Genomic DNA, 26,536 nt, shown 5'->3' with positions numbered 1-26,536 from the left:
ACGATCCACCTGAGAATTCCTCTACCTGCATTGTTTGCTCAATGTGGCAGCAGATGTTATAGTCCTAGGTCACCTTAGTGGGCTCCCATTGCAATGATTCTGTGGTCCAAAATCAAGGCCGAACCTTTGACCATTGGACTAATATTCACAATCTGTACAATATGAGGTTCCATCTTGAAGGTGGGGAAGCCTCACTGGAATTGTTTGTGGGATACTTATGCAGATACTGGGTTTGCATATATTTGAAAAGTAATTGAATTTTCAGCTGCCACAGGAAAAATGTATTTTTTGAAAACTCTCTTGAAAAGTTCTTATTTTTAAGGTCATTATGAAGAATTGCATATATGTGATTGAATTTTAAGAAATTAACAGAAAAAAAATTAAAATTGCAGAAAATGTCTGATTGACTATATGCCTTTTACTTCTGTGACTCGGTCTGTAACTAAGGAAAGAGAGATTACTCAGTATTTCCATGTAGCAGCTTTGTGGGAATGGCAATTTGGCAGCATTTTCTTTCTTACCAAGCATCTCGTAGCCTTGTTTTGAAGAAAGACATATGATGAAATGGAAAGGTGAATTATTCCTAATAGAAATGCTGCCTGGGAAGTGTGTTTTTGATCATGAATGGATAGGCTGCCATAAATGGGTTAAGGAGACCCAGCACAGAATAAAGCATCAGTGTCAACAAGAGTTTGGATTATTTGGGGAAAAAATCCAAGGCAAAACCCAGACATTTGCCAGAGACAATGACATTATATCTAAGCCAGAGTCACATTCCAAAATATTAATGGCTGGATTAATGTTACCCCCACCCCCATCTGATGGAGCTTCACTACACAGTCAACATCTGAAAATATTTTGTTTCCAAGAACGCCTCTTACAAATCAAATGAAACATATTAAACTTTATTTAGAGTAGATGTGGTTGTGATTTGGATTTTTAATGTAACTTTAACAATTTTTCAGTTATATCGCTTTGATGTCTGCAATGTTTCAGTTTATAGTGATGTCTAGCACTGGGGCATCATGTTGCAGACATGTAGCATGATGTCCCACCCAGTCACATTATCCTGACACCAGGCTGACCAGTCCTAACACTAACCTCTTAATGCTGAGTGCCAAGCGAGGCAGCTGTTAGTACCATTTTTATAAGTCTTGTGTATGACTTGGCTGGGGATCAAACCCATGACCTCCTGCATCCGAGGCGGACGCTCTAACCACTAGGCCACCGGAGCAGTTATATTTAGAGTGGAAAATGCAGTTACATGAGCCACTAGTCAGTCTGAAGGTGCTACAAATGTATATATCTATGGTGAGTTCAGATATTAGACCTTGAAATTCAAAATAAAGTCCTTGAAAAGTGTTTGAAAAGTCCTTGCATTTTGTCATATCTTACCTGCATGAACCCTGAAGCACAATCTCCAGCAATCATGATTTGTATGGATGCAAGCACCGAATATTGGGGAAGGAGGTCTTCTACCAATATTGGAATGCCAGTGGAGTGTTGCCTACTCAGGATCATTATTTACATATCAATTTTCTCTACATGAAAACCACTCTGAAAGCATTTCATTGATGACTGCAGAACCTACATGGGAATGGCGCTCCCATTATGTCCAACAACTCTTCTGTAGTGGTTTGTCTAAAATGGTAGGACAGGATTTTTGAAAGTGTTCTCATTAATAATGAATCCAAATCCAAGTTCAACATTTATGCTGTCTAATGTTTTGACAGTCTCATTATCCCACAAGAACCAAGTAATACAAGCAGAATGGTCTCTAAATCCCTTGGTTTTCACTCAATAGGTGTCCGAATGGATCAACCTGTGATGGACTTATTGCAACAAGGTGGAATGCCAAAATCCCAACCTTGTCTCACCTGTCCAGATCCAAAAGGCCTGGATTTTTTATAGATTGTAACATCCAAATGTATACACTCCTCCTCTAACACTTCCGGTTATCAAAATGATACAGGAAACTAAGGAGTCCATATGTTGCCTAATACTGATTACTCAACTCAAATGGGAAATCTTGGATCAGCCTTATCAATTTCACACAGAATCACGAGGTATTTCCTCATCTGCTTTAAGCAACCATGACAGCAGATATTTCATCACAGCCCAGAATTCCTGAACATGCATGTTTTGATCTTATTAAAATACACCGTTAGGCACAAACAGCTCATACAATAAATGGTGGAGAATCCGTCAACTGAAATGGCCATCCTACTTAAGGACGTATGAATGCAATGGAATATTTCTCAGTGGTGTGAACAAGAGTACTTTATATCAGTGCAGGCTTCGATACCTTAATATATAACTTGCTTTGACTCTTTGACAAGAAACAGCACTAATCACAATTAAAACCTCCATTCCACAATAACAGGTATATGGCATTTTCTTGGAAGAGAGGATATTGGACAAACAGAGATGCATCCACTCTTTGTTCATTTTGGATTACACATGCCCAGTGACATTTGATCCTTGCCTAAGTGGATTTTGTGATGGGTATTAACCTGGCTGAACAAGACACATTGAACTGTTCTCAAGAGCTTCATTGTTTCACCTCTCATATAGATCTTGCCTCCTCACTGCCTTGGTGAATAGCAGGTAGAATTAGCAAATGCATGTCCTATTGATGGATCAGTTTATGCAGTTCCAAAAAGATGGGTCAGCATCACTAATGATTCCCCCAGTTTTCATTGCCATGAACAGGCTACCGTTTATGGGTAAACTAATTTTGGTAATAATTCCTGTCTACTCTGGACACTTCATTGCAGGGACAACTGCAGGACCCAGTGCAAGAAGATCTGAGGTTGGACTTAAAGCAGACTGAGCCATTGTATCAAGGGAGATTGTGCCTCTTGCCCTCAAAGATTGAAAGGACAATATAGCAACAAATAGTTTAGTCCTGGGTAAAGTGGGCTATTTGTTCCCCATATTTAAAATAACCCACAGCACTGAATTTGCTTCACATCTCAGCTTATGAAGTTAGGACCGTTGCCACAAACATTGCAGATGCTGTGGGATGGAAATCTGACTACACTTCTCCAGTTTTTATCTTGGAGATCTTTCATCCTAACAGGTTCAACTCGATCTGGTGTGACCTTTAGACATGGAGCAAAGGTTACCTTCCTGGGTCATAAGGACATGACTTAATGTCTTCTGCTGGAGGGAAAATGTTTCCCTTTTGAATCTGCTCCATGACATATGGAGTATATTTTCTATAGTTTTATAGAAGTTGTCTCACATAATACATGTAATAATAATAATACTGAGGACTTTGTATAGCGCCTAAGCTTTAGAAGCTGTAAGCGCTTTACAACATTAGACAACACCTTTAAGATAAAAAACATATAAAAATATTATTACAAAAACAAACACCATGAAATTAGAAAAACATTATAATAAAAAAATAAAATGCTGAGAATATTTCAGGTAGGAAACATTCTTAGGTCTTTACGTTTGTTCTTGCAGTCAAAATAAGTGAGTTTTGAGAGCCCTCTTGAATGGGATCATAGTGTCTTTGTGTCTAAGTTCAGTGGGCAATTCATTCCACATTGCTGGGTCGTGGTATGCAAAAGAACACTGTCCATATGACTTTGTCGTCATAGTGGGAATAATGAGTATACGATTGCCAGAAGAGGAGCGTAAGTATCTTGCTGGTGTGTACACATGGGTGAGATTGGATAGGTATGTTGGACTAGAGTCTGACAGTGAAACGTAGCACAGAGAACAAATTTTTTGTTTGATTCTGGATTGAATGGATAACCATTGTAGGGTACAAAGCAGCGGGGAGGTGTGCTCTGATCGTGGTACTCTAAGTATGATCTGAGTAGCTGTGTTTTGAACTTTTTGAAGTTTCTGGAGTAGATATTGAGATGAACCAGACAGAATTGAGTTACAATAGCCCAGTCTTGAAAGTACTAATGAACACACAAGTGTTTTAGTGGCATCAACTGAAAGATATTTACGAATTGAGCTGATGCGTCTCAGCTCAAGATATGCAGCCTTGCATATGTTCATGACATGTTGGTGCAATGTGAGAGTACTGTCCAGAGTAACACTTAGGTTTTGTACTGATTGTGTGAATTTAACGTTGGCGTTGCTGATATTTATTGTTTGAGGTAAAGGATGTGAATGAGAATGTCTTTGTGTTGTGATCAGAATGGCCTCAGTTTTATCATCATTTATCTGCAGCTTGTTACATGTCATCCATGATTTCACATCAGAAATGCACCTCTCTACACCTTGGATGGTAGCATCAACTTCAGTTGGGTGGCTAGATTTGTAAATTTTGGTGTCATCGGCACACAAATGGTGAGACACTGAATGATGATCTATGACACTTCAGAGTGGCTAGTGTATACAATGAAGAGAACAGGTCCAAGAACAGACCCCTGTAGCACACCACAATATAAATCAACTGGGATGGAGTGTATTCCATTTGTGAACACAATTTGTGTCCTGTTGACCAAGTAGGACTTGAACCACAGTAAGGATGTATTATGAATGCCAAATACATGCTGGAGATGGTGAAGTAATCTATCATGGTCTATTTTGTCAAATGCTGCAGACAAATCAAGGAGGGTGAGGACTGTAATCTTTCCGCTATCCAACGCAGAGAGAATGTCATTAACTACTTTTAGAAGAGTAGTTTCAGTACTGTGGCAAGGGCAATATGCAGATTGTACATTGCTGAAAAGACTGTTTGAATTTAGATGAGATACAAGCTGGGATAGAACAACCTTTTCTAAGATTTTTGATATGAATGGGAGATTAGAAACTGGGCGGTAGTTCTTTAAATCATTATGGTCTAGTGTTGGTTTCTTCAGCAGAGGCTTTACAATGGCAGTTTTGAAAAATGATGGGAATTCCCCTGATGAGAGAGAGGTATTAATAACATCAGTTAGTGAAGGCAATACTGGATGTAAGCACTCAAGCAGCAGTGATGTTGGAATTGGATCAAGTTCACATGACTTTGGTGCACTCTTCATCTCGATTGTACGTACAAAATCCATAGAGACAGGTTTAAATGCTGCTAATGGTTGCCGCTTAAATTCTGTATCCCAACTGTATGGTGATGATGAGTCAATTGAAATTGTGGTGTCAAGCTTATCTCTAATGGTTTGTACTTTGTCACGGAAGAAATTTGCAAACATGTCCAGAAGGTCGACTGGAGAGAAGGTAGCTGGAAGTGGTGTTGATTTGTTCCTTGATATTAGCTTGTTAGTAATCTCGAAGAGCTCTTTGCAGCTGGAACTTTCCATGATCTCAGTAGTGTAGTGGGCTGATTTCGCTGCATGGACTATATTTGTGACATTCTTCTTAGCGACTTCATAGATTTGCTTATGAATATTGAGTCTGGTGGAAAGCCAGAGCCTCTCGGCTTTACGGCAGTCTCTTTTAGCAGTGCGAAGCTGGTCCCTAACACTGCTATACCATGGAGAACACTTTTGAACTGATACTCTGCACTTGGTAGCTGGGGCATGTTTGTCAAGCTATGAACGCAGACAGTTATCGAGTTGTTCTGTGGTAGGAGGTAAACAAGTTGTTAGGTTAGCTTGGATGTCATGCATTAGTTTGGTTGTATTTATCATGCAGAGGTTTCTCTTAGTAGCAGATAAAGGTGGAGGGTTAGGGACTGATACGTCCAGATGGCATATAATGCAGAGGTGATCTGATGCAAGGTCATGGGATACCAGGGAGGACCGTAGAATGTTATCATCAGGTCTATGAAGAATCCAGTTTAAAATGTGACCATATTTATGGGTGGGTTGGTTAACTGACTGAGGTTGAAAACATTAATGGAATCTATGAGTTTTTATGTATTTGAGTTTCCAGGACAGTCAAAGTAAAAGTTGAAATCTCCAAGAATAGTCAGGTTGCCACCTATCGAATTTCCATACTCCATGAGATTCGGGGAACTACTACAAAAAGAGAGAATCAGACAGCTTGTTTTGTCTACTAGGCGGACGGCGGTATAGGCAGAAAAAATAGACTGACCTTTGCTCCAGTGTGAGTGTGGTTTGGACTAGTTCAAACGATGTGTGGTCGAAATTGAATGTTGTGGTGTAGTTAAGACATTTTATCATGGAGTTCTTTGAGAATACAGCAATTCCACCTGCGCGAGAATTACGGGGGAACGACTTGATGGAGTAACCAGTGGGTGTTAGATCTGCACACTTGTGTTCATTGCCTGATGTTTTTAGCCATGTTTCTGTCAGGAAAAATATGTCAACATTTTGGTCGTTGATAAAATTAAATATTTCTGTGTGCTTTTCCGGTGGTCGTACTGACTGGGCATTGAATAATGCAATGCGTAGAGGTATTTCTTGGATAGTTGACTCAAAGGTTGATGAATTAATAGGGATTTGAATTAAGTTATCTTAATTAATGGTCGAAATTTTTTTAAATTGTTGAGCCAAAATAAGGGAGGTAACTGGGATTCTTCTTCCTGTTCTACGCCGGCCAGCTTTGAAACAACATTTCTTTTTTCGCTTCTGTTTACATTTAGGTAATGATGAATGTAGTCCCAGTTCATTTAGTCTAGAGCACAATGTAGAGTGGAGAGCCAAGGAGTGATCATTTAAAGCAATTAACGAGGGTCCATCGTAGCATAAACTGGTTGACTGGCGAGTATCACATGATGGCGGCTTAAAAAACAGTGGAGCAAGACGGCTGAGAAAAACTCTTAATTGTTCTCATTTCCAAAACAAGGAAATGAAGAAACACATATGAATTTAACAGCCAATACATAATGAACACAACAACGAAGATGAAAACAGGCAACAAGCACAAATATCATGAAAACGGCACTAAAAAACGGAACAACTGCTTCAAGCCGGTTAAGCGATAGGGGCCATCTTGTTTTCCTTACCATAGGAAACAGGAGCTGGTGTCATCAGTGTAAGGGGATGTATCCATCTCTTACCTATTCTCCTATGGTATTATGATCGGGTAACATATTTGAGGAAGGAATTAATTTTTTCTACTAAAATATGTTTCTTCAATAATACTCATCATAATACACATATGCCATCCCAGCCCAGCAGTTACATTCATATAGAGAGCATGCCTTCCACTTCAGTGGTAACTGATGATTTCACTGGCTTTGGATCCAATCCTGGTATCAAGAGAGATCACTCTAATTGCCACCTAGGATTGCAGATAACTTTTAGTTTTTTAGCTAAAAAGACTTAATCTGGGAGCACTGGATTTGCAAGGTAGTAAGGTATTTATGATTGGGTAAGTATTATCGAAGAAATATATTTTACTAGAAAAAGTTGATAACTTGCAGGGGAACAGTGAAGATATATACTTACTTGGAATTCTTAGTGATGTACATTCATATCTAAGTTTATTAATTTATTTATTAAAGTAAATTTCAGTAGGAAGTGATATATATTGTACAAACTTGTATTTACTTTTTGTTTCTCAGATGTGTTTATACCTTTATATGTGAGGCTATGTATTTGATTCCAGAAAGGTAAATTTTACACATCACCAACATGAATCCTTGCATAAAAGCATAATAGCTTCTGTTTGTTTAAATAATTTTACTTTTGTTTCAGACAACAAAGACATATGTATGGTCCAAAAGAGAGACAACTGAAGAAGGCACACCATTGCAGGAATTAATTGATTTTGTAAGTAGGATAAAATCTCAGTTGAAGCTACTTGGCTTTACTTAAGACTAGATAAATAATTTCTACAACATTTTCATAGCTAATATTCATTAAACAGGAGACTGCAAATATTACCAGAACTTGATTTTGATGTCTGCTTTTGAACCCAAGTTTAAGGCAGAAACATAGAAATAGTTGGGTCCATCTATCGGTTTGTCCATGCACAAGCTTGTGAACACTCTGGCACTCAGATAATTTTATACAACTTTCAACAGAATCAGGTGTATCCAGTAATCATTGTGTCCATGTATCTGGCATACTGTCCAGTACAATCTTGCTAGTGCAACTAGTCCAGCAGTTTTTGACGGACTGCCATGAAACATGGTAAGTGTTATGGTCATCACCTAAAAATTCATATGTCAATAAATATCTTTGCTCCACCTATTTTTATTAGGGTTATTGACCTTTTTCACTTGTAGCTTAATGCAGGGTATGACAGTCCTGTTAGCACAGCTAGTTCTGCAGTTTTTAGTGGATTGCCATGAAACTGGTCAATATTATTGTCATCACTTAAGATGCACATTTTAACGAATCATTTTGTGCTTGCACATTTTATTAGAGGTATTGTCTTTTTGTTTCTAGCTTAATGTTGTGTACAACACAATCTCTTTAACATAACTAGTCCTGCAGTTTTGGACAGATTGTCATAAAAATTGGTAAATGTTATGGTCATCACCTGAAGCTGAAAATGTCAACAGATCCTCTTTGCCCCCACAATGTTTGTTAAGAGTTATTGTCCTTGTAGCTGAATGCAATGTTAGACAGAATCATGTGAATACATCAAAGATTTTTTTTTATGGGTTGCTGTAAAACTTTGTATATATTATGGTCATCATTTACAAATGCACATATTGATAAATCTTTGTGCTTCCTTGATTTTTATCAGAGTTATTGGCATTTTTTACCTGGATGTTGTGTATGACAGAATTTTGTAAATGCAACTTTTCTTGCAGTTTGTAATGAATTGCTGCAAAACTTGGTATATATTGCGGTCATCATTAGAAGATCAGTACATTGAACAGTCATGGTACTTTGCACAAGTTTCACAAAGTTATGCCCTCTTTTATGCTATATATTCATCTCAGTCTTGGGGTAAGCTTCACGAGAGATGGGAGTGTACCAGATTTGCTATGAAGCACTAGCTGAACAAAATCTTGGATGAGTTTGATGGAGAGCGCATTTCTAAAAGTTATTGCTCTTAATTAATGCCAGTTGGCTTCATACTCTTGCATTTAACTTTTTCTTTGATTTCAATCGAATTCACTTTTGAGAAGCTTCAGTTTTACAGGAATTCTCTTGAGTTTGATGATGACTTGATTCTGACCATATTTTACATGGCAATGTAGCTAGATTGTGACAATTCTTTCAATAATATTGTTCATTTAATTTGTAATCATAATTAATGTGAAACTTGACAGCAAGGTCTCAGTTGAGTTTGATGATGGGATGATTTAAAATATTTCTTACAAAGTTGTGACATTTTTTCAACCTAGAATATGCATTTGTATTGCTCAGGGATGGTCCTGGCTTTTAAAAAGCTGTCGCCAAAAAAATCGCCAACCTCAATATTTTGTCGCCAATTTTCAAAACGTGTCACCAGAACAAGTAGTGTACATTTTTTCAAGTGTTAATTTAGTCTATTAATGTAACAGGCAATGAAAATTACAAAAGATGGGTTAGTTAATACTCTAATTACAACAAGCATTAACAAAATGTTACAAAGTGTTACATGAAGATCCGTCGCGATTTTAGGGCTGCCCACTTGTTGAGTGTAGTTTCAAAGTCAAATTTTTCACATCTGTACATGCTGATTCTCATTAAATTCTCGAGAGATGAAATGCAGAGTTTATTTCTGATGTCAGTTTTTATGAGGTTCATCTTACTGAATCCACGTTCACAGTCTACAGTGCTGACAGGTGACACCAGTAGTCTGTCAGCAGCCCCCCCCCCCCAAGGCTAGCTGCTAGCTTCACAAAGCTTGTAGTGAATTGCTTCCTAAATCCCAAGAATGATCACTGAATGCTGTATGAATTTTCTCGACAAGCAAAATAGGATCTCCATTCCCACGAATGAAACTTACACAAGTCAACACCTGGCAATATTGGACCGTATATATAAGCATAAATTCACACCCAATTTAGGGATTCTTTCACTCCTGTATTTTGCGAAATAAATAATTATTAATTATGCAAAAGTGGTTTTTTTGTGCTATTTCTTGTTGCGGAGTTTAAGTCTCTGCAGCGGTAACACGGATTGATGGCAAAAGGAAAAGATCAATGAGTAAAATGCTGTACTGGCGACAGATATAATTGTGATTGAGATTTTTTTCCATTTGCTTTGTATTTATATACAGTAGTCGGTACTTCAAAGGTTATCAGTTTTCTATGAAGGTTCAGCAAAACTATTGTATTGGTAAAAAAAAAAAAAACCAGAAGGATCAGCCATTCAATTAATTGTATCTGTTCTATTTGCATCTTCAGAAGTCGGTCAGTTGTAGGTATAGTTCGGTAGCATGACTGACAGTATCACAGCATACAGTACTCAGCCCAGATGTCAGCATAAGCAGATTATGATGTAACAATGCACTGTAAAGATGGGGTTGTCAATACGAACAAAGGATCGTTTGTATAACAGATTGATTCCAATGCATTGCTTAGTCAAGTTTGTGGCTTCCTTTCATTCTCCCTTTTAATTTATCCAGTCCAAATCCATGATTGTATGTACAAATTAAATAACCAAAAAGTCTGTCGCCAAAAAAATCGCCAGATGGGATATTTTTGTCGCCAGTAAGGAAAAAACATCGCAATTTGCGACATTGGCGAAGCCCAGGACGATCCCTGATTGCTAATAAACACCCAGGGATTCACATTTTTGGGATGATACCTACCTAATCTCTTAATCTGCTAAGTCTTAAATGAGTTTGATGATTAAGATGAATAATTTTAACCGTATTTTACACAGATAAAGCTCTTCATCATCTTTGCATTGTCTCGTCCATTTTTTTTAAATTTGAGTTTAACCAGATTCACATGCAACCAGATGAGTTTGATGATGGTCAGCATTTGATTGTATTTGACAGAGTTATGGCCCTTTTAAATTACATATTATGGTTGCCCAACTGGTTTTTGAATTCTAGCAGTTCCTTTTTTGTTCAGTTTAATCCAAATTTCCCAAAAAACTTTAACTCGACATATGTGCTGCGATTTGTCAGCAGATTTTGACAAAAATTTTACATTATTATTTCATCAAGCAACTTTACATAACTACTAAATTTGTATGCAGTGAAAACTTTCCACCCAGTGAAAAATGTGTTATGTATTGGGATGTGGTCTTATTTCATACATAAATTTTGCCATTCTGAAACCTCCTAGTCAATATAGCTGATCATGCTTGGAAAATGTGGTCTATATTGGAAAGTGTTCTGTATTGGGATGTAGTCTTATTTCATAGATACATTTTTTATCTGTCAAATAATGAGCAGAAATGACCAGGACAGTAGATCATTCAAATCTTGAGCTTGTGTTTGTTAAGATTTTCTTTCGACCAGTCACAATGACATTACTTATGACTGCTTATATCTGAATGGCTGATAGCAGAAACTCAAATTAGAATGACATGATCCCCTGGCATGATGTAGTTACCGTATTTAGTGTATATGTTTGGACACTATAAAATAATTATTTTATTCCTGTCCCAGAACTTATGGAGCAACTTTCACCTAGGTCATATGTCCCAAGACTTAAGAAATGAAATAAATTTGTATTGCATTTGTACTCCACCCCCACTGCACGTTGCATTAAACTAGATAAATAAAATGCCTATTTGTTAATAAAAAAAACCTTGTATTGTTATCATTTATTCCATTTTTCCACTGTAGCATGTATCACTTAACCTCCAATAACACACACCACTTTGTTCATTGACATGAACATTGACATGAACATTGAGAAACAAATTGTGTGTGGCTGTGCTTTAAAGTTTGAATATGTTATCTGACTGAAAACTGGATCCAACAAAATCAGAAACGAGGGAAATAAACAACCAATAACTTGAAGACAACTGTCATTCACACATGACACAGTGTTAGGTGCAAAATAATAATAATAATAATGAGGACTTTGTATTGCGCCTAATCTTTAGAAGCTCAAAGTGCTTTACAACATAAGACAACACCTATAATATAAAAAAACATATAATGATATGATTACAAAAAACAAACACCATGAAATTAGAAAACATGAAAACATGCTGACAGCATTTAAGGTAGGAAACATTATTAGGTCTTTAAGTTTGTTCTTGCAGTCGAAATAGGTGAGTTTTAAGAGCACTCTTGAATGGGATCACTGTGTCTTTGTGTCTAAGTTCAGTGGGCAGTTCATTCCACATTGCTGGGCTCTGGTTTGCAAAAGAACATTGTCTATATGACTTCATTTTCATAGTGGAAATAATGAGTATACAATTGTCAGAAGAGGAACTTAAGTATCTTGCTGGTGTTTACACGTAGGTGAGGTCAGATAGGTATGTTGGACTGGAGTCTGTCAGTGAAATGTAGCACAGAGAACAAATTGTGTGTTTGATTCCGGATTGAATGGATAGCTAGTGTAGGGTACAGAGCAGCGGGAAGGTGTGCTCTGATCGTTGTACTCTAAGTATGATCCGAGCAGCTATGTTTTGAACTTTTTGAAGTTTCTGGAGTAGATATTGAGACGAACCAGACAGAATTGAATTACAGTAGTCCAGTTTTGAAAGTACTAACGAATACACAAGTGTTTTAGTGGCATCAACTGAAAGATATTTGCAAATGGAGCTGATGCGTCTCAGTTCAAGATATGCAGCCTTGCATATGTTCATGACATGTTGGTGCATTTGAGAGTACTGTCCAAATTAACACCTAGGTTTTGTACTGATTGAGTGAATTTAATGTTGGTGTTGCTGATATTTATTGTTTGAGGTAAAGGGTGTGAATGAGAAAGACTTTTGTTCTGATCAGAATGGCCTCAATTTTATCATCATTCATCTGCAGCTTGTTATATGTCATCCATGATTTCACATCAGAAATGCACCTCTCTACACCTTGGATGGTAGCATCAACTTCAGTTGGGTGGCTAGATTTGTAAACTTTGGTGTCATCAGCATACAATTGGTGAGACACTGAATGATGATCTATGACACTTCAGAGTGGCTAGTGTATACAATGAAGAGAACAGGTCCAAGAACAGACCCCTGTAGCACACCACAATATAAATCAACTGGGCTGGAGTGTATTCCATTTGTGGACACAATTTGTGTCCTGTTGACCAAGTAGGACTTGAACCACAGTAAGGATGTATCATGAATGCCAAATACATGCTGGAGATGGTGAAGTAATCTATCATGGTCTATTTTGTCAAATGCTGCAGACAAATCAAGGAGGGTGAGGACTGTAATCTTTCCACTACCCAAAGCAGAGGGAAGGTCATTAACTACTTTTAGAAGGAGTAGTTTCAGTAATATGGCAATGGCGATATGCAGATTGTACATTGCTAAAAAGACTATACATTGCTAAAATAATCAAGATTGAATTATATCCAGGTCTACTGTATGACAGTATCTCGCAAATAAAAATCATTATTTGAAAACACATTCACTTGAGTGTAAATGACAATCTTTTCACCAGCATGGGTTGCAAAAGTATCCTTTCTATTTACCCACAGACATCAACACTACTTTGAAAATAAATTGAAACAATGGAACAAATTTTAAAGTGACACAATATAGTGTTTCACAAACAGACATCAATGACCCAGCGTTGCCCAGAATATTTGGAGAAAATAAAATCACGTGATGAATTCCTGAAGGCCAAAAGAGAAGCAAATGATTTCGCAAACAGAGGAAATAATCAACCGATATATGGAAGACAAGTGCCATTCACGCATGACACGGTATTAGGTGCAAAATAAATTAGATTGAATTATATCCAAGTCTACTATATGACAGTATCCCACAAATAAAAATCATTATTTGAAAACACATTCACATTTACTATTTACCTGCAGACATCAGTGCTCTTTTGTATTAATTATAACTATAGATGTCAAGCACATAGAACCTGGGTGGTAAATAAGCACTACTGGCAGCAAGAAGTAAACTCCTTCTTTGAATTTACTGACAGGACATCAAAGACAAAGGTTATTTTTGTTACAAAGAAAGCCAACCTTGGAAGCCGACTTTGGACATTCTGAAGCCGTTTGTATGTTTTTTAAGGATTTCAATACAAAGGTTATTATTTTATTACAAAGCAAGCTGACCTCGGAATCCGACTGGATTCTTTTAAGTGTGCCAAATTTTAATTTTTATTATTTTTTTGAGTATACAAAAACAGCTGAGATATGGAAGCTAACTTTGATTCCTTTTCACTGGTATTCACAGGAATTTTGAAAATAAATTGAAACAATGGAACACACTTTAGTGCTTTGTGCACAGACATCGATGACCCATTGTTGCCCAGAAGACTTGGAGAAAATAAAATCATATGATGAATTCATGAAGACCAGAAGAGAAGCAGATGATTTCACCAACAAAATGATCATTACCATGAATGAAATTCTAGTGTACTTTGATCACATTCCTGGATGGACTGAAGATAAGATGGGGGTCAAAAGTGTAAGAATCAGCTAGACCGGTGTAGATTTGAAAATATCTCACTTTGTTTAGTCCTTGCAGTTTCCTCTTCAGATGATGTGTTACCTCTAACTATTATTCACAGTATGAGAAAGCTAAAAGAAATATGCATGCACCACCGAAAGAATGGATTGTACATGTACAGGAGAAGGGTTGTATTGATGAGATGCTGCTGCAGTAGATTAAAGAGTTTTGTTTTTTAAAATAAAATTTTAGTTGGAGTACATTTTTCGACATGTAATTTGCAAATGATTTATAGGTGTCCCACAGCTTAAGACTAAAAAAAAAATATGACGTGTCCCAGAACATATGGTGTACAAAAAAATTACTTTTAAAATTAATTTATGGTCTCCCAACAAATATGGTGTCCCAACATATACGTTAAATATAGTATTTGTTTTGGAGCTGTTTCTTTTTGGCCAGAAAGAGAGGTTTTGATCTTACATATATTTATTTTTACACCTACACTTTTAGAATGAAGTTAAATGTGTCTCATTCTTGAGTTCAATACAAGCTTTGACAGTGTCAAAACAGAGACATAAATCCCACCTTTTTTTGAGAGGCCATCTCCCAAGCAGAGGGCGCATTGTTTGATGCAAACAGTGCATTTATACCATTTTTTCCACCAATATGAGAGGCCACTTCATTTATAAGGCCACATTTTTACTGTGCCCACATTATTGCAATGTATGGCATAGCAGTTACTGTCCACATGCGGTGATGGTGGCTTCAACAGTTTGATAAGATTTTGGTTAGTCATTCAGCAAAGCTTTCATCATGGAGTTTGACATGCCAGCCCAGGCCTTCATATCATTGCTGAAGAGGTGTCTTCATAACATGGAAACACTGTTCAAAACAAGAGCATAGTTAAAGTTATGTATTCTTTAGAGAGACTTGTATTGAAATATCTCTATGTAAATTCTTCAACATTGTGTTTCAGGGTTTAAATAGACAAAGATTTGCTGATGATTGTATTGGAGCTTTGCTTAGGGAGATCAGAATTAGAGCAAGTGAGAAAAGGTAACTTTTTTCATTGTAAAATAATTTAGATGGATATGAGACATGTTACCTGAAAATGTTTTGAAATAATTAAAAGTGACTTATTTTGATTGAAACTTATAGATTTTAGCTTTTTGGATTCAGACATTTTATATTTTAATACATTTTTCATGATGTATTTCATCGCTTGCATTTCTCCCTCAAATACATTCCCTGATCATGGTAGCATTAGGAATATAAGCTTAATGACTCAAAACAAGTCATTCTGTAAAGATGAAACTTTTATCTTTCTTGTCCCTATCGTTGTCTTCATATTGTGTGTCATGATGCACCATGTAAAGACAAGTAGCAATTCTTTCACACTGGATCGGTCACAGCCCAGGTCAACCACCATGCCTTCCTCTGGACACCAGGATGGAGGTGACAGGTATGCTACTGGTGCCCCCACTATCAAGATCCATGGAAGATTCAACATCATCATCGGTACATGGAAAGATAGATCACTGAGGGCTATGGGAAAGTTGAAAGAACTCACACAACATGGAAAGGAACAACTGGACCATTATTGGTCACTGTGAAGTGCACTGGAAAACTTTGGTGAAATAGCAACAAATGAAGGGCATAATCTCTACTTCAGTGGAAGTGGGGACAACCACAATCATGGCATTGGATTTCTTGTCCTCCAGGGGATTGTAAACAGCATTATGGGTTGCTGCCCAGTCTCAAGCAGGCTTATTGGAAACTGATGCAAGCAACACTGCTGTTGGTGCAGTCGTGTCACGAGTCATAACTTACATGAGTAAGGCTATGAACGTTCATGAGAGATCATACTGTGACAAGGAAAGAATTACTTGCTGTTATTACTGCTGTAAGAAGCTTTCATTCATATCTGTATGGATAACAAATATTGTTGAGAACTGATAATGCAGCTATTAGCTTGATTAAGAACTTGTATAACCTTTCTGGACAAATCACAAAATGGCTTCAGGAACTGGGCACATATAATATCACTGTATCACATCGCCCTGGCCATAAACATTCCAATGCTGACACAATGTCGAGAAATCCATGTGTCACCTGTAGAAGACAGGTTGAAGTTGAAAGCGACATGGATTCAGATGAAGACAGTGAACATAAATTGATTAAACTTAAACCAGTGTCAACCCGGTATGAGGAAGAAACTGACAAGAAATTGGTTTGTTCAGATACAGAGCTGTTACATGAAATCAAACAGCTGATAAAGAGTCTGCTTTCTCAGCAAACCAAGAGTTGCTCTGTGGATGGGAACCATCAGAAAATAGAAATCATCAACGGGAAGACCCAAACATTGCATCAATAATGGCACCAATGGATGAAGGGTGCGCTCGTCTGGAATGGCAACATATATCAGAAAAGTCTTCCTCACTGAAAACCTTAAGGCAACAATGGGACCGGCTTGAGTTGCATGGTGGAATGCTGTACAAAAGATGGTTTGATGACACTATTGGTTGTTCCAAGCTTCATCTGATAGTGCCAGAGGCACTCAAATGTATGTTCTCAAATACTTCCATAACATTCCAACTGCTGGTCAGCTGAGAAGGTATTAGGAATAATTAAACAGGACTTCTACTGGCCTGTAATGAAAAAGTATGTTGAAGATTACTGTAAGAGGTGTGACAGATGTGACACACGTAAACCTTCCAATAAGCCGAATTGTGTACCCTTGGGACAATATTTAGTTGTGAACCTATAGAAAAGGTTGCCCTTGATATCTTACAACCACTTCCCTGTACAGAGAATGGTAACAAGTACAAAATGACACTGTGTGACTTTTTCACAAAGTGAACAGAGGCCATACCTCTACCAGACCAAGAAGCACTAATGGTACCCAAAGCCATTGTCACCGAATTTGTCTGCAGGTTTGGCACACCACTCCAGCTCCACTTTAATCAGGGTAGATGCTTTGAATCAAAGATTTTTCACGGCATGTGTGACTTCTTATCCATCAACAAAGCAAGAACAACACCACTAAGACCTCAAGCAAATGGCCATATGGAAAGATTCAATCATACAGTAGCTACCATGCTTACAGTGTATTGTTTGAGAAAGATCAAAATAACTGGGACTGTGATTTGCCTCAAGTGATGATGGCATATAGAACATCGATACACTCAAGCCCAAGGTTGATGATGTTGGGTAGAGAAGTGACACTGCCAATGTTAGCTTTTGTTGGGCACCTGTCCATGAAAATGTTGCAAAGAGAATGCATGCCGATGATGACATTGTGGGAGAAAATGAAACAACCTCACAAAACTGCACAGGAAATACCTAAAACAGAATGCTTTGTACCAGAAAAGACATTATGATTTAAAGGCATAAGAAAGATCTAAAGTGGGTCAGCCTGTTTGACGTCATGATCCTATGCGTAAAGTAGGTATATGCCAAAAGATGACATCACCTGGGAAGGGTCCCTACCCTATTATGAAGAAAATTGATAACATAACATATATGGTGAAGAAATTTCAAACACAACTGGCTAAAGCATACCATATTGATAGGCTGTTGCTTTATCGAGGACAGCACCTACCACGATGGATTTCCAATGGGATAAAAGACTGAAAGAGTTGTAGAAAGTTTCCGTTCCATTATACGTACTGTTCTTTCCTTCTTATTTTCTTGATCGCCTACCTTGAGGTTGTTTTCAGTTTTAATAGGTAGCTACCACGAGTCAAATGGGTTTTGTAAAGCTCTGGCCTGATCAACCAGAGTTGAGCTTCCTATGATTGGGAATAACTAGGTTATTCTCATGATTTGGTGGATTCCTCTTGCAAATTCTCTTAAACATCTAGGATTATTCTATAATGGGAATACTTTACAAATTCATCAAGAATTCATTCATGGTATGTAACACCATGTGGTGTGAGAGACCACACACGTAACAAGAAGGCTGGGCTATTAAGCTGATTCATCCTATTGTCCTTTCAGAATGAAGTGCTGGCTATGTCTGGCTGGATTTTCATTAAAAGAGATCTCAAGACTGTATGATCAAATGTGTGTCATATGCCCATGGTGTCATCTGGAGGAGAAGTGTTTTAAAAAAATAAACGATCTGAAAAAAGCATGCCAGTAGGCAGCATAGACTGGACATTTAAGGGCTGCCTGAGGATTATTTTGGTGAACCCAATGGGTTCTGTCTAGCACTCCATCCAAAGGACTATATGTGGATTGTACGACCATCAGAGTATCATAGTCAGCCTGCTAAAATGGCACATTGGGCCATTTCAAATTGGTGCAGGTGTCCCACCCGTTCAAAGAACAAATGGATTGATGGATGGGTGTCATACAGAATGGATGCGAGCCAGCATGATAACTCTCAGAAGAGGCCTAGGCTGAAGAACCAGAGTCAAACATGCAGCCATGAACTCTCAACCTGCCATGTCTATATCAAGCTATTACTTCGTTGAAGATCAACTTGCCACTTCCCTGACATCAGAGAAGCCAGAGTGGGTTGTGCCACCAATATCTGAAGCCAGCATATCAGGGTGCAGACATGACCAGGGCCCATCAAGGTGTGTAGAGTTGCCTTCATGAGGCCCATCAGACCATAATACAAGGTCAGAAAATATTCCACCGGACATGACGATGGGTTTTCCAGAGCCAGCCACCGGATGTCCAAGTCAGACCTACAGCCTGGACAGGCATACCATCACCAGTCAGCCAATGGTCCTAAGGTTGTTGCCACAGAGATCCCACTTGATCTATCCACTGCTTCCTCAAAAAATGTTATATCTCCTCCCAGGAAGTTTACAATGACCAAAAATAAAATTAAAAAAAGGATGAGGAAATTGCTGAAGGCTGGGTGCATGCCTCTGTTTCCACCTGCAAGGAGGGATAGGGACAAAGAAGAGGTAGTTGAATTTACTACCGGGGGGGATCTCATTGACTGCTACAATCCATTGGTGCTTCTGGGGACAGGTTTCATTCTTACTATCCACCCGTTCTGGAAGTGCCGATACTATAACTATGAAGTTCTTCGTATCATTGCTGTAGGACAGGACATCCCTAACTTCCAGGTTTATGGATATTCTTGAAGAAAGTGCCAAATGCAGAGATCCAAGTCATATTAGTAATAGAAAAGGCAAATGTAGGGTTACAGTTAGAACCTTGAAAGACTCAATGGACAAATTCAGAAGAATTAAGAAATTTTAAGATGGGGGTAGTGTCATAGACTCCAGATTAACCAGCTGTGCATCATAATAGGGTTGGGGTGGATATTTACTACAGCATGTGAAATCTCCATATGTTATCAGAGATGATTCTTTTAAGATATTAGTGTTGCATGTTTAGCTCATTGAACAATGGGCAGTGCAAGCGCATGTAGTTGTGGTGAATTAGTTGCTCTTTTGTTGCATAAATTTTAACATAGAGCTTCTCACTATTTTCGATAACGTGCCACTTCATTGACATGTTCTCAGACTTCCTGTGATCCATGGAGTCAAATTACACTGAATTACTAGTTGACTAATCCCATATTTATTATGACTGTAGGAAATCTTTGTCAGTGAGTTTTAGCTGTTACCATGTTGATCATTATATAACCCTTGGCTTGCCAAGGTTTGACATTTTACATTCAGCATTGTTTCTTGCACAAATTACATGCCTGTATTACCCCATTTAATACCAAATGTGTTTTCTGAATTATGTGGCTGCTTGATGGGAACATCATGACACGTGTATTTATTATGAAGTTTCTTGTTGTTTGTCTTTCACGGTAAGCGAACTTTTTATTGATCTTATCAAGTTCTTATGATGCCATTTTTGTTTGTTTGTGATCTATGATGTCATTGGTTGGATAGTAATTACAGGTATGTGATTCATATACATTTACATTCAGATAGTAATTACAGGTATGTGATTCATACACATTTACACAGATAGTAATTACAGGTATGTGATTCATATACATTTAGACTCAGATAGTAATTACAAGTATGTGATTCATATACATTTACACAGACAGCAATTACAGGTATGTGATTCATATACATTTACACTCAAATAGTAATTACAGGTATGTGATTCATATACATTTACACTCAGATAGTAATTACAGGTATGTGATTCACATAAATTTACACTCAGATGAAGTTACAGTGAACTTATTATCAGCAGTTATATTTGAAACATGCTGACTTGATATAAAAACTGTTAAATCATGAAGTAATGCAATTTATTTTATGCTTAGTGGCAACCTCCCTAGCAAGCACAATTCTTTTAGTACCATAATACCCTGTCATTGGTTTGCCATAGCTTATCCATTAGAGAACTGTTTTTCTGCTGCTGAAAACTATATAGTCAAATGAGGATATAGACTTTTTGTCTCAGAGTTTTGTACAGAGTAAGACATAAGTTGCAAGAATGTTTATATAATGAAATATACAGAACGTTATTCATATGTGGTTGATACCATAAGAATTGTGTTAGACTGAGGTTTATCAGTTTGCCACATCTGATTAGTTGGCAGATTCCATCTGCCAATTCTAATTGGTTCAGTACTGTCACATGCTTAGAAACCGTAGGTTATATATCGGAGTAAAAGACCATACTTGCCAGATAACTGCAGAGTGCAGTCAGGTTCAGAACTGTAAATAACATAGTGAATTTTGAAGTCCAACACCCCTTTTAGGTAATGACATGTTTGAATTAATATGATAATAATAATAATAATAATAATAATAATAATATAGGACAAAGTAATAATAATACTCAATTATTTGGACATTATTTAGGTGGAAAGCTAGTAAAAGAAGCAATATTTTGAATATTTGAACTTCCATATTTTTAACCATATGCAGGGGCAAGCATTTTGGGAATTACATAGAAAATGCTTGAGTAAGTAAATTAATCTTCCAAATTGTCATGCAGTTATCTCCCACTTCATTGGTAACCTAGGTTAAAATGAATACAAAGTCAATCTTCAACTCTCATCTGTTGGGGTCAATCATTATATTTCACATTGAAAGAGACAATTATGTACTGAGACATTTTATTGAAATGATCCAGTTACAAGCCATTGAAAATTAATTTCAGTATCAAATTGTTATGATACAAGAGTGCAAGCAGTGAGTGTTTCCATGCAAGAGTTTGTATGTCTGCTTGAAGTTAATATTTTGTACTGATGACAGCTTTCCAGCTTCTTACTTGTGTTACTCTCATTAATATTTTTTGTTGACTTTACTTTTGTGTGGAACTTCTTCAATTTCAATTAACCCTCCTTCACAGACAGGAAATAGAGGTTGAAATCTAAACCTTGCATGCATTAATAAAAGGCCAAATATTTGTTTACTTCAGTCCACACAGATCTTCCACTCTTAGCTAGCAGTAACATTATCAATCAGTAATAAATTTATTTTTCTCCTCCAAGAATTAAGGTCCTCGTGTCCATCAATGGATTGAATGCTTTTTGGCAGAACACAACACACAGAGAAGCAGATAAGCAGTTCGTGAGTATAATCATTTATTCAGTGTTTTCAATTATGGACAGTTTGGACCTAGATTTGCCATTGCATAATGCATCAGCAGATCGGGTTATATGCTGTTATGAGCAGATCAACCAGCATAAACCTGATTCAAAGAGCATTGACTCAAATCTCCTGGAGTACATTGTAGAAACAGCTGAGTTTGTAATGAGCAGATCAAACAGCATGGACCATGATCTGCTGGCACAGATAATATGAAAGCAAAATAGAGTATATTGAACAGCAATGACCCAGATCTGCTGGGGGGTGCATAATGATCAGAACTGTGTCTACACTGTTAGAAGCCAGTCAGACAGCGGAAACCTGAGAGAAGAAAAAACAGGAATCTATACATAATTATGTCCATCTAAAAATTTGCAGAAATTCCTGCCTCCAGATTAAAATATAAAAGTAAAAACAAGTCATCAAACTTTTGATGTTAATGTTTTTAAAGGAAAAGTGTCCTGATAATTTTTTAAATCATTACTTTACTTAATCCATTCTCCTTTTACATACAGAAATGTCTTGTCACCTATTTAAAGATTAACTGCTATGCTTTTAGTCACAGCACTTTTTCTGGATGTGTCCCCAATTGTTTTTTATGCATCAATCTGTGTGGAATCAGCACCACAACTAAAAATCTTTCTAGTTTCTTTTAGTACTAGAATTGTTTATTTTATACATGTTATCCTTTTCTTTATCACTTTTTTGCCAACAGGGATTACATATGCTACATTGTATGCTAAATTTATGTGAACATAAACCTAGTGTTGTCCCAAGACACTATTAAGGACAGGGTGCTGGTTGCCAGTCTGTACATTTTAAAATGCAGTAAAAAGGCCCTTCTGGCATTACCATCTCTATAAGATCGGTCAATATCATGCACTCCACTGGTGTATTTAATGTAATATTTGCACTGTAAGTGAAAAATTGAAGTTAATGATGATAGTTGATACTCAGAATGCATGTGTTGAAGGTTACCATGTGCCATGTATTAAAGCTCGGGAGATTTAAGAAAGGGCAGCCCCAGAGAGGGAATGGCACAAACCTAGGGAGTGCAAGGTTCAGCACCCTTCTAAAACAGGCTATGGAAATGCTGAGAACTTCAGTTGCCTCCTACTTGTAAGGAGCCTGTTCAGTCAGTTTGGGAAATCAATTGTTATAGTCAACATACATTCTTGTAGAATTATATTGATTCTACAGGGTCTGTAGAACCAGTATAAGTAATCCTGGGTGTTCGAGCTAACAAGATTAAATTTAGTTTTAATATTGATTTAGATTTTCTACTGCTTGTTATTTTATTTTATTTATTTATTGAACACCTCATTGGAAAATATTGTCATGGTTCATTATTAGGAATCAGCAAGGGTTGCCTAATAAATAAGACCATACAATTTTATGTATTTCTCCATATGATTGTATAATTCAGTACAATTGTGATTCCAGATTCCAGCAGCAAAGCTAACCATTGTGCATAATTTTAAAAAGATGTTCCTGCCTACATGGGTATGTATAGTCCATTTGACGTATCTTTGCTACCCATAAAATTGAGTTATCTCCTAATTTTGAATCTCCAGACAATCATGTTTTGTATTGGTTTTTAATTTATGCTTGGACATACTACTAAAAAAAAATCAATAATTTTTTCAGATGTGTATATTTATTTTGTATTATTTGTTGGCTTTACTTAATGATTCTGTTCTATGAATCTGTATTTTGTACTTGACCTTGTCCATAATCAAGTTCACTGTGTACCTGACTAGGGACATTTATTTTGTTAAAAACAATACATAGCTAATATTTCTCAATGAGTGTGGATTAAATATTCAGATCATTATTAATATAGACATGTTAACCTGAATTTAAGTTAAAAGATATGATCTTCATTCTGACTACAGAATCTTGTAGAATGGAAATTCCATTAAGTGATGGCATATTTTCAGAAAATTGTAATTGCCACCTAGGTCAAGTAGAAGGTTATATAATCTTGTTTATCAAAAAATTACTTATTCTTGAAGCAGAATCAGCTTTATTGTTATGTTCAGATTTTTGTTTGGGTGGAATTATTTATGCATATTATTATTCACTGGAAATACAAAGTGCTTGTCAATAATAATCTTGGACTGGAACAAAACCTTAATTTGGAATTATAGTGAATTCAGACAAGAACATTTTTGGATAATATTATTGTGATATATCAAAAGACTGTTATCATATCATCACACTTCAGGCCATTGGCATATCACCACGTTTAAGACTACAGACACATCAACACATTCAATCTTGGAACTTATTTGGAATACCACTGAAATTCAGTTGGAACTTTATACATTTGGACTTGTGATAAAACATATGGGACTATTTGGGATTAAATTCACAATACTTTGTAATTAAAAAGATTAATTTTCACTTTGTATTATAGGGAAATAAATTGAATTTTGCAAAACTTGATGGTTTTTGCTCTTTTCTGTTACTTAGTTTAAGACCATAGAGTTGTAACACAAGTGTTGTTTAAAGTTTTGCCATATTCATTAATAGTTCATCAACATGAACTTTGGAAAAATTAGCACAGAGAGTTATTTGATAGTATTCGGAGAAATTAGCAGTATCACTCAGTAGCATTAACATTACATGGACAAGATGTAATACGCTACACCATTGGTTAACCTATAATGATGTGCATGAAATTGTAGTGCTGGCCCTAACTTTTGTACTAATTCATTCACAGAAAGTACATTGTTTTGATTATTAGACATGGGTAATCGATGTTACCTGCTGTTCCTTTGATATGGACAAGCAACTGCATTAGATGCTTACAAAAAATTAAGAAAAGGGAAAAAATACATTTTTCTTGTATTTCAGTTCAAATAAGTGAACTTTATAATTTTTAAGATTTGTTCCGTACTTTTCACACATTTTCAGTTAATGAGCAGTCAGAATTCATCAAACAGATGATATTTTACCCTTTTTTCCCCAAAATATTATTTCTTGTTCATTTATTGCATGTTAAGTTATAGTAACTTATATTTGAGAGTGTCAGTGTTTTAGATATTTTATTAGCTCTTTGAGAAGGAGAAACCTAGAGAATCTGGATAAAATAATGATCTTCTATGACATCATCAAGGTTACACATACTGTTGCATATAATAAAATGGGGGAATTTAATCCATGACTAAAGACTTGCAAAAGGAGTGTTGATATCTTTGCATGATCCACAGTAAATATTTGTATAAATACAGTTCATTTAATTTGGAAAAAAAATATTCAGTATGTAAGTTCAAAATTCTGTATTAGATGTGCCATAACTGAAATTTTTGGTCGTAAAAAGGTGAAAATTTTAAACAAATCATAGTTAGCTCTAGATTAGCCAACACCAGCATTTATTTGGTGATAATTTCATTTATATTGTTATATTTCACTAATAAAAAGACACCCAATATCCATAGGTTAATATATTCTGTTTTTAAAATAACCTTTATTCTAGAACTGAAAGTTAATGATGAAATATGCCCTCCTCTGCCTATGTATTCGGAATATAGGAGTGATTTAATGAGGTAATAAAGGTAACATTTGAAAATCTGATGTGTGATTTTTATATATTAAATCATTCTTTTGGGAGTAATTTTTGAAAAATGTGTGAATCCCACAATCATAGATCCTGGAATAGACCCCAAGTAACTTGTAACTGGTTATCATTTCAGTTGAACAATTACTTAAAAATGAATAAAATGCAAGAAATTTAATTAAGAATGTAAATCCCATGAGGACCTGCATGATACATGTCTCTCTGGCACAAAGTGTTCTACCTGCAGTTATTGTGCAGTGTGGTCAAAATGGGATGTGGTCCACAGTTGTGCAAAAATATCTTGCAAAGAGAAATGGGTAAAGTCTCATTTAAAAGAATGTGAGATCTTGAGTCTTCACCAAATGACATTGTCAGTTTCCATTATGGCGAGGGACACAATGATGACCCCCTCCACATACTCACAGAAATTATCTGTATGATGTCTGCTGTGACCTACTTCTGCCCAACTCAAATGGAGGAACAAAGGGTTTTGAGATGCTGGCTACACGTTCTTCAAAGATGCTGCAGGAGTCAGTGATGCAAAAACTGTGCAGAAAGTGACAATTCAGTTTCTGGCCTTGGAAGAATTTATGTCCTTACATCCATCACAGATCTCAAGTAGAGTAGTGGCTTTGAGTTAACAGGTGAGTGTTCTGCATTATTTTGGCAGCCCAGTAGGCATAAGTCCCTCTGCATACCCAAGCATGGTCTTGAAGACTTATGTCCAGGTACATGGGCTTTTTATGGATATTATCTGTGCTGGCATTGTTCCATGGCATACACCGCCAGCTGGTTGTACCTTTTGGCTAGTGACCAGGAGTACATCACATTGGTGAGCCATGCCACATACCATTTGGCTGTTCTACAGTATGTAGAGTCATATGGAGATCCTGTTTTACCGCACATTCCATCCATTTGGCTTCAGAGCTATCCAGCCAACAACTGAACCGACCATCCAGCCCACTTTCCAGCTGTATCTAGGGGGTCAATTTTTCTTGGTGTATCCATTGAGTAGATCTGGTGCCACACACACAAATAGCATTGACTCATCCATGGTGCTGGGTATGTTCTACACCAGGGGTTGGCAATCTATTACACATGTACCACAAGGTGGCATGACAAGACGTTTT

At 36.8% G+C, this 26,536-nt stretch overlaps 1 protein-coding gene across 1 annotated transcript in view; it reads left to right on the top strand.

Moving 5' to 3' along the window:
• The window catches only part of LOC149801846 (small ribosomal subunit protein mS29-like), a 66,146-nt gene that overhangs the window by 28,701 nt on the left and 10,909 nt on the right, over positions 1 to 26,536 (top strand). The window contains exons 7-10 of the mRNA XM_089956216.1: positions 7,572 to 7,646; positions 15,286 to 15,365; positions 21,748 to 21,826; positions 23,288 to 23,347. Coding sequence (XP_089812342.1) covers positions 7,572 to 7,646; positions 15,286 to 15,365; positions 21,748 to 21,826; positions 23,288 to 23,347 — 294 coding nt within the window. The remainder of the gene's footprint in view (positions 1 to 7,571; positions 7,647 to 15,285; positions 15,366 to 21,747; positions 21,827 to 23,287; positions 23,348 to 26,536) is intronic.

The sequence above is a fragment of the Sinohyriopsis cumingii genome, chromosome 4, assembly GCF_028554795.1.
Source record: "Sinohyriopsis cumingii isolate HCF-2022 chromosome 4, ASM2855479v2, whole genome shotgun sequence".
Classification (NCBI taxonomy): domain Eukaryota; kingdom Metazoa; phylum Mollusca; class Bivalvia; order Unionida; family Unionidae; genus Sinohyriopsis; species Sinohyriopsis cumingii.
This window is presented reverse-complemented; position numbering and strand designations above follow the sequence as displayed.